General features: G+C 33.6%; 1 protein-coding gene across 1 annotated transcript in view; it reads right to left on the bottom strand.

The window, feature by feature from the left end:
- Positions 1-1,040: 1,040 nt before the first annotated feature.
- The window catches only part of LOC123699844 (protein sidekick-1), a 218,310-nt gene continuing 208,921 nt past the window's right edge, over positions 1,041-10,429 (bottom strand). The window contains exons 13-20 of the mRNA XM_045646884.1: positions 8,119-8,275; positions 7,642-7,781; positions 6,884-7,020; positions 6,318-6,483; positions 3,959-4,112; positions 3,464-3,624; positions 2,253-2,401; positions 1,041-1,204 (exon numbers count right to left, since the gene is read on the bottom strand). Coding sequence (XP_045502840.1) covers positions 1,061-1,204; positions 2,253-2,401; positions 3,464-3,624; positions 3,959-4,112; positions 6,318-6,483; positions 6,884-7,020; positions 7,642-7,781; positions 8,119-8,275 — 1,208 coding nt within the window. The 3' untranslated portion in view covers positions 1,041-1,060. The remainder of the gene's footprint in view (positions 1,205-2,252; positions 2,402-3,463; positions 3,625-3,958; positions 4,113-6,317; positions 6,484-6,883; positions 7,021-7,641; positions 7,782-8,118; positions 8,276-10,429) is intronic.

Raw genomic sequence — 10,429 nt, 5'->3', positions numbered from 1 at the left:
CACTAGATTTCGAAGTAAAAACATTTTTACACACGTTTAAAGGAACACAGTCATCTTATTTATATTTACATCGGAGGGATTTTGAGCATTGCTATGAGTCAGTTATAGATTTTTTTGCTAATTCTATTGTAAAAATACGTCACAGGCCAGAGCAAGGGAGCATTATGACGTCATGTATTTTTTCGCTACAGCTATCACTAAGAAAATAATTAAATAATATACAACGTTAGCTAATCTGTTTACCTATTAAAAAAACAATAAATTGCCGAAAATAGAGTAATTATTTCATCGAATCGCGAAAATAAGCATTTTCTAAATGTAGAGCAAACCTGATTTTTTACTTTTATTTTTTTTTATATCTGTTCATTGCAACCACTGGATGTTAGAATAACAAGCCATTTAATAAATTAACAAAAATGTCATGAAATTTATTTTCAACGTGCGTTGGTGGTTGACTCCTACGCTATTTGCAAAATGTTAGAAGAAAGATAACAATCATATTTAGCAAGTTTTAATAAAATTGTATGTTATTAACAGCGCTGTTATTTATAGCAGAAATGCCTACGTTGTTCTTGAGGTGTGTATTTTAGATAATTTATATTTTTAACAACGCCCATGTTATTTTAAGATGTTTATCGATTACCTTTTTAGCAAGTGACTAAATCGTTAAGATCGTTAATCTTATAATTGCTTATTAATTAAACGTTGAGCCATGGAACTCAGCAGTTGTTTACTGTTGAAATAAACGGTAGTGCTCTAGGTTTAACAGACCTGGTGTTCTGATGTCATTGCGTAAAACATACAAATTATATATTGCAAGTTATAATTGAAGTATCTCCCTATTTTAATACAAAACAAATCTAATGGACCCTCCACACAATGGGCAGCGTTGGGCGAAAGGCTATCGTTATAGTGTAGAGGGCCTAAATGTCTATGATCGGCCGTCATTTTAGATGTTTATTCAAAGCGGCAAACATCGCTCATTTGTTGGGCCAACGTTGCCCATTGTGTGGCCCATAAAACCAAGTAAACATCATCACAACAATGCTCCAGAAAGTATCTAAATGCAGCTCTCTTGCACGCGGTGCGACGTGGTGACGACCTCCGGCCGCAAGCGGTGCGCGGTGAGTGATGACGTCACGCCGCCCCCGGAGCTCGGGCTGGTGGTTACGCCCTTGTTCGCGCGACCCAGGCTGTGGTATGACTGTGGAATGCGGGTAGTTTGTAAAAAATATTTTTTCATGCGATACATAAATTGAGATACTGAACATCGTTATGTACTACATGATTGTAGAATGCGGTTTATAGTTGTAAAAAATGATTATTATGTTATTTAGAATTTTAGACACAGAACATCGATAAGCTACAAGAGTAAGCTAAAAACGCGATGTGGTCACAGAAAAAAACAACTTTCAAATCTTATTCTTGGACTACGGTGGATAGGACTTAAGGCCGTGTACGCGGTCCGTGCGCTGTTTGGCTCAAATATGTGATTTTTCAAACCAGATTGTCCACCAACCACTTATCTTACAAACATATGAATTACTAATAATGTTAGGAAATTTTATTGTCTATATAGTTAGTTAAGAGTTTTTTTCAATTAATACAGTATTTGTGAATACCATCAAGATAACTGAGCCGATGATTACTTGATTTCACTTTTAGTGTCAATTTCGAAGCTAAAAATATCTGAAATTGCTGACAGATCTAACACACAATTTTTTTAACTAACTGCAAAAATCCTTATTAAAATAGTTAGTTAAAAGATTTTTTTATTTTGGACTCCTAACTTACGAAATTAAAATCCACAACAATGTGAATTTTTTTAGAAATTATAGTCGACAAAATGATTATTTTCACCAAGATATTTGACTTAATTGAATATAATTTATACATATTGCAATAAAAGAATGTCTTACTTATAAGATAAAATTTAAAAAATCAACTAAGGTACCTCTATTATTTTTCTACAATTTTTTTAAAAGTACTATAAAACACTGCGCGCGACCCGATTCAAATCAGTCGGCAGCGAGCCTTTCCAGAGAGAGGACATGTTGCTCGGCGCTCTCCTGTGGACCTATGCTGTTCATAGTAAAAGGATAGCGCAAGCCGCGATCTATCGTAATAGATCGCGGAGATTTTGACTTGCGTTAAATTGACTAGATAAAATAGTGATCTATCTTTATCTAAATAGAGAAATCATTTTCTTGTATCAAAAATAATCCAACACAAGCTAACAGTTAAATACTCACACTAGTTAAAGGTATCTTATAATCTTTCTTCCTAAAATCGTAATACCCCCCACCGTCAGGCTCCGACCTCGCGTCGTCGTTTTTACTTAACTTGCTGTTCGATAGAGGGCGCTGAAGGCTCATGTAGCCGTTCGATACTGGCCGTCGTTCTGTGTAAATAAATTATTATATACAGAATCACGCTACTGTTATAAATTAAGTGAAATTTTTATGAATTAATACTTCCTCATAGAGATGAAAAATTCTTCCTGATTTTTTTTTTTTTTAATCGAATGTTTTCCACTTTGTATATAACATTTTTACATGAATATTCAGTTTATTGAAATTTCCTAAATTCTTCAATAAGGAATAGTTTTTAATTGATTGATGAAAACAGAACTTTTTAACATTGTTTAAAAATTTGACAAAAATTAAAGATAAAATTTTGAACAAACAGTAACGAAGATATTCTATTATAATTTCTATTTAATTAACAGACATTTTTCAAATATTGTATTCCAACTTAATTTTATTTTTCGATAGGTAGGTAATATGACATAGAATGTACACGTGTTCAAGTCAGCACCCAATTAACGTTGGAACAAATATTTGCTTTACAACCTTCGTTGTATGATTAAATATTATCGACATCAGCATCGTTAACAATGCTTATTACACTTCGATAGTACAGTAGCGTTTATAAATTTAAAATGTATAGGAATATAGCTCTTATGGTAGGTGTGAATAAGGTAGAATATCGCGTTTAGCGTCCTATTGTACAATTTAGATACCATTAAATATTAGAAGAGTGTACCTTATGCACTATATAAATTAGGTATAATATCGCCTTCAGCGTCTCATCATACATTTAATTTATATAAAAATTGTATAGGAATATCAACCTTACGTATTATATAAATTAGTAATAATATCAGTGTCAGCATCTGTAAATGCTGACAATGTAAGCAATGATTCGAAATTCAAAATTCTACAGAATTGTAGACTGCGCGTTCTTTGCCAAATGTGTAATAGCATAATATTATTTTTTTATAGGAATATAATCCTTACGTTCTACATAATAATGAGTCAGTGACCTGTGTGGTCCAATACTACAATTATTGTACTACAGCCTACTATGTAAATAATAATTTAAAATTCAGAATTGTTTAAAAATTGGTGCGTCTTATAGCTAGTTTGTTAAAAATGTTTATAGGAATATAGACCCTACATACCATATAAATTAGGTATAATATCCGGGTCAGCGTCATCCTGCGGCTCGTCGCGTAGTAGCGCACCGCCCGCACCCGCCGACCCTACGCTGGACACCTCACCACGAACTTCTTGCTTCACTGGCGTGGGGCACTGGCCAGCACGTTCGGTGTACATTGCTTCGCTGTTATGAAGAGAATATGATATGAAATTGATGTAGGGAATAGATGCGTAAATGCATGCTAAAATTATATTTTCAGAATTTTGAACGTCACTTTAAATTATACGTAAGTAGTTTTTTTGCAAAATTAACGTAACTTGCGATAATAAACTGAAGTAACAATATAAAAAGTAAGTATGTATTCATAAAGGCACGATAGTAGAGAGGCATTTGAACAAAAATCTAAAATAAAAATTATATCTAGATTCAAAGTATATACTTACATTAAATTTAAAATAAACTATACCAAAAGTAGGTAATAAGTACAAAAAACTACATTTTTTAATAAAAATCTCACCTCAAGGGAGCGTGTTTAGCGGGCAAGTGGCGGTGCCTGCTGGCGTGCCGGCGGTACAGCACAGCGAGGATGCCGCACACAGCCGTGGCCAGCAGTGCTGACATCGCCGCGATCGAGGCTAGCACTGGGGATACGCCTAGCGAACTGCTTTCACCTATGTAAAAAATATCATGCTATGAAAGATTTAGGTGGTAGCTGATTACGGCCTAATCAAAAGGAACAATGAATTTATAGAAGAGCAAATATTACGAATTAGTTGAATTATTATTAGGTAAGAAGAGGAATAGGAGGTGACGCTGAACGGTGAAAAATAATCAATTGTTACATCGGAATGAATTTTACCGCCTCCTTGGTACAGTGGTTGACGCGCGAGCGTAGTACCGATGGGTCCTGGGTTCGATTCCCGGTGTAGACGAAGAAAATAAAATGTTTCGGTCTGGTAGGACACAGAAGGTTGATCACCTACTTATCCCTAAAGAAAATCGATCAGTGAAACAGATGTATAATCTGCTCCTTACCCTACTAGGGGACATGGGACTTCACTCTACATAGGAATGCTTCAGAAAAAAAAAATGAACCTGTAGATAATCATCAATAAATTTTATAGCGCAGTGGTGGCTCAGTGGTGAGACCTCGGACTTCGAATCGATAAGTCCGTGGTTCGAGACCAGGCGAGCGCGCAGGAAATAAATTGATTTTTCAATTTATCTGCGCATGTTGTAACATCACCACTGCTCGAACGGTGAAGGAAAACATCGTGAGGAAACCGACATGTCGAAGAATTAAAAAAGTTCGACGACATGTGTCATCCGCCAACACGCACTTGGCCAGCGTGGTGGATTATGGCCTGTACCCCCATAGGAGGCCCGTGTCCCAGCAGTGGGAACATATATGGGCTGATGATGATGATGATGATGAAATTTTATAGTTTTAGGCATTATACATCACAGAATCAATAATTATAACTTTCCACAGGATCAGCTTGGCTTAATCACAGCAGTAAATCAAACACTAAATACACACATAATGTATTTCAACTATAATCTAGATCTGTAATGATATCCTAAAGCTACAAGACCTGACATTATGCTATCTAGGATTATAAATAGCACCGAATAACTTAATACAATGATTTGTGTATTACCTATAGGTTTACATAAATTACTAGCTGAAGTCTAGAATTTCTCATTAAGCTTTCGTGTTGGCACGCGATTGACTTCTTTCGGTATTTCTGAAATTGCATACGTAATTGAGACGTTGTAATGCGCTGGCTAATAGTTTTGAAGGTGCTGTGTCGAATGCAATGTTAGAAATTTGAATATTTTTCATTTCGGTATAAATTTTTGATGATTATTATCTAATTAACAAAGCACTGCAGTAAGTGTTTGATGTTACAAATGACACAGCAAAGAAAACATTATTTATAGCCCTTTTGTCTTACCCCTCTCTATTATGGAAAATATTGTAACGGGCATAATAAAAAAAGAACTACACAATTAATGAGCGCAGTTAGTACTGTGCTTTAATAACATTTCATAAATCAAACGCCCATGAAAAACCACTGAAAATAAAACTTATCCTAATCAGAGATTAAACGCAAATCTTGTCGCGTCACATTAAAAACCAACAGCATTTTATTATCACAATTTACAAGGAATAAGTGCCTTTCAAAATGAAGTCATTTCTTTTTCCGTAATGGCGTGACTCTGGTTCCAAGATTACAAGCGAATTCACGACTTTATTATTATTGGGTAGTAAATAAACGGTCCCTGAATTAGATCGGGATTATCTAAACAAAATTGCACTTTATTTCCATGCTACACGACTGGATTTCGAGCAGGCGCCCAGTGTGAATAAGTAGGTTGTAATGTAATTATAGTTTTATAGAGGAAAATTGGCTAAAGATTTTTTTAGCCAAAGCAATCCAAGTTGAATTAAGGACCACAAAATCTAGACGTAAGTAACTTCTTTAAAGGTTTACACTGAATAAAAATACATTTTTTTTTTTTAATTTTACGGAATAAACTAAGCGACTTCATAATATAAGGTATTATTATGGATTCGTCATAAGTACAAAACTGATTTTTAAAGCAGCGTATTTTATGGGTAGGGAATTGAGTTCTCCTCGTATGCAGTCTTTATATTAAAGAAGAAAGTTAAGACTTTATAAAACGTCATCAATTTTAAATTGTAGTTAAACTGAAAAAGCGGAGCAAGTACCTATAAAACAGGAACTTGCAGAGACGTTGTTTTAGTTTTTTTTTTTTTTTTTTGTTAATAGAATGAATCAAGAGGAATATTTATAACCATATAACATGCACTGAACGAGGTGATATTATTTGTTTATATTATTACTTACCAGTGAATTTAGCCTGTCCCTTTAACGTGACGTGTTCGATCGTGGACACGTCGCTTCTGCCTTTAGCGTTGACGGCGTACAGGTCTATCCTGTAACTGACTCCTGGTGGAAGACCACGGATCTCGAAGTATGGAGGTGTCCTGTTTGTTGATACGTTGTACCGTACCTAAGGAACGATTTTGAAGCTTTAAATCTTTTAAATGGCTTTTAAATACAAGTTTTTGCTTAGCCAACGATCGTGGTTGCGGGGTTTAAAATTAGTTTTATAAGTGTTTTATTACTTACGTAGTACGTTATTTAGGTAATACTATGCTGAAAGCAAACTTGTTCGGAATAAATAAACTTCAAAGTGTATATGAGAGTATGATTAAAGAGTAGGTAACGTCTCGTTGTATTTTTATATGGCATATAGTTAATACTTGACTTTACTTTTAAATTATATTAATTGATGTGATTTCGGAACTACACGAAAAATAATTCTTCAATTATAAATATCCCATATTAGTTTTCATAAAAATTCTCAGAAAAAAATGCAACAAATTGGCTTTACTAGGCTTTCCACTTACAATCAAAGAAGGCAGTTCCAACAGTTCCATGAGGAAGGTCTGTGGGAGGCCACCGTCGAAGTTCTCAACGCACTCCACGTATAAGGAGTCGAGACTCTGGTTAGCTACCGTGCAGTTTTGAAGCTGGAATGGTCGACCTGTGAAGACATAGGAGATTAAGAATCTTCGAACTAATACAAATTGTTTTATAATTAACTAGCTTACCGCCCGCGGCTTCGCCCGCTTTGTATAAAACCTAATAAATTATATACTAAAACCTTCCTCTTGAATCACTCTATCTATTAAAAAAACCGCATCAAAATCCGTTGCGTAGTTTTAAAGATTTAAGCATACAAACGGACATAGGGAAATAGGGACAGATAAAGCGACTTTGTTTTATACTATGTAGTGATACGAAGTGCACATTATAATATTTGAGTGCATTACAATTATTTCAACGTAAATACAAGCTCGTTTATGTTTCCAAAAACTTTCGTTTTAATAGATTGGAAGCTACTAGAATCAATAGACATAATGCATTTAATACATTTTTGTATTTGAAGAATCCATAGACATATCTTATTCCTAACCGTTTCGTTCAAAACCACATAAGTTTACTTCTTGTTTCGTAACAGAAACAACAAAATAATATAAGTTTTATATAGAAATTTTTATCGAAATGGTAAAAATGATGAAAGACTAAAGGCAAATTAGCACACTATAAAACACTTGTATAGCAATACATTACTTAAAATACTAGAATGAAAACAAAATCTCACCAGCAGCGACCAACTGGAACAAGCAAGGCACCTTCTGCTGGCCAACCGCGTTCTCGCCATAACACGCGAGGGTTCCGTACTCCATGTCCGTTGTTGGTGTGTAGTTTAGTGTAGATGTGTGCCCGTGGGTGCTGTATAACCTGTGGAATTGAATTTATTAGTAAAGTGTTTTCAAGAAAAGGATTGTTAATAAATCGCTTATGTTTTTTCTAGAGTAAAATTTAAGGTAGTTATGTTTTAGCATGTGTCCAAAACAGCTGATGATTAAATTTACAATTGCAAATTTAAGATGGGATAATATTTAAAAAACAATCAAGTTTTCATTTTCTATAGCCCTATCAATCTATCATTTAAAAAATTTTACCTACGTAAATAAGTAAACGGAATGACCACTGTCTCTTGATTCTCAGTTTAAAGGCAATAAAGTATCCAATAATTTATATGTACAAGTAAGAGTCATAGATTAAATCACAGTACCGTGGCGGCAGTTCAGACTGCTCCCCAGAGTTGTTAAACGTCCAATGGAAGGAGACGAGCGCTGGGTTCGCGTCCACAGAGCAATGCAGCAGTACTGTTTCGTGCTTCAGCGCGCCGAAGAGCTCGCTGTCTCGCCTTTCAGCGCATACTGGTGCATCTGTGGATTATTAGTCTGTGGTATATGTTGGAATGGAGGGTGTTGATATACAAAATAATAAAGTCCCTTGTTTATGGTAAATATTTATTAAATAGTCATGGTATGTGGTGGTTTAAGGAATATAGGTCAAAAATAATAGATGAATCATTTGATCACACTAAATAATTAAATTATTGCTTGTTATAAAATTAAAATGTTAGCTTCAAAATATATGCCACTTTGAAGTCTACTCAATTTTATACAAACGTACGCATGATTATATTTTATGTATACCTAAATCCAAATGTACAAAACTATTTAGACGAACATATCAATACAGTATTCTTGTAAATGTAAATCGATAGTTTAATAAGTCAGTATAAGAAATTTTATTTATTTATTTTTTACTTATTTCATTTATTGAAGTGAAACTTCTTTATCGAGGTTGGAAAAGAATTTAGTGTAACATTTTTCCGTTACGCGCCATCTTTTTCTTATCCCTACCACGCGTGATTCGACGTATTTCTGTAAAGTTGCATATAGTAAATTATTTTTTGAAAAATAAGGTCATAAAGAAGTTTCACTTCTTACGTGTGTACACGCACACATTTTTTTTTAGATAAATTTAATATCCATAATATAGTTGTTATTATAATGGCCTTAAAAAAACTATGTTAGTATAAGAAATGAATTATTATTTTCCAGCTTCCCAGCTAATCAAATAAAAGAACAGTAATAATAGTTAATTAATATTATCGCAGTGAAATAATTAAATAAATGAGCGCAAAGACGAAGAAATATTCCAACTTCCTATCAAAAGACTGAAATAAAACATAATTAAACAAGAAATTCAAATGCACATTGCGATTCCAATAAAACTGTAGTACCACCACAGAGTACCACTTTAGAAAAATCTATTCCGTACACGTTTTTAAAATTAAATAGAAATCTATATGGCAGCGACATGCGGTATTAGAGGGAAAACAGATGAAACATAAAGGTGGTGTTACATTGTACGTAATTGGCCGGTTAATTAATATCCTACTAATATTATAAATGCGAAAGTTTGTGAGGATGTGTGTATGTTTGTTACTCTTTCACGCAAATACTCTTGAACCGATTACAATGAAATTTAGCACAATTATAGAGGGTAACTTGGATTAACACATAGGATAGGTTTCATCACGGAAATCCCACGGGAACGAGAACTATGCGGGTTTTTCTTTCAAAACTTGGGCAAAGCCGCGGACGGAAAGCTTTTATATTAAAATTTTGCTTCTTTTCGCATTTAAAAGTTTCTGTGTCGACAATAAACTGTTTTGTATTCGAATAATGACTGTACATATTAATTATCTTATGATATATTTGTATTACATCTTGTGAAATATTATATTGTGCTTTTGATTCATTTCATTTTATTAACAAGAACAAATTATTTGGTTTTAAGCAACGATACGTACTAATTAATACACTCACCACTACAGCTTCCAAAAAAGCTATCTGAGTGTGGGATGAACTGACTTAAAAATAAAAATAAACGACAAAGCTCATAATGTAATATTTTTTAAATCTTTAGAGTACTCCTCTTGGTAATATAAGTATAGATTATAATTTATTATTAAACTTGCTACATTTTATAAGCATTTAAATGAAATGTAACCCAATTATCCACCTCACTGAACTTTCCTAATTTATTTGCACAGTATCTGGTGAATCAGTAAATAAATTAAATAAATTTAATCTAATGCTCGTAATTTTGTCCAATTTATACTTCTGATTTTACCACAGTGCTTGCGAAAAAGGGTATAGGTTCAATCCCCTTCGCACCAAAATGTAGTGTATTTTTCATGTTTAATTACTGTTTGTTTTATTTTTCGTGCCAATAAACAAAAATTTTTATTTAGAAAATATTCAATAAGTTATTTGTTAAATTAGGTACTAGATAACCTTTCTTAATTATAAATTTTCCGCCTAAATCCACATTTAATCGTGGCACACACACAAACACACAATTACAATAGTTTTTAAATGACCATAAAGCTACATTTTTTTTAAAACAGAAGATGTAAACCAAGCTTTAGTTCAAGGAAACAATATGCACCTACCTTTACATTTGATTATTGCGATCAATGATTGGCTCGCGAATACCAATTGAATATTTTGTTTTCATTGTAT

The sequence above is a fragment of the Colias croceus genome, chromosome 18, assembly GCF_905220415.1.
Source record: "Colias croceus chromosome 18, ilColCroc2.1".
Classification (NCBI taxonomy): Eukaryota; Metazoa; Arthropoda; class Insecta; order Lepidoptera; family Pieridae; genus Colias; species Colias croceus.
Note: the sequence above shows the minus strand (reverse complement) of the source record. Positions and strands in the feature narration are given on the sequence as shown.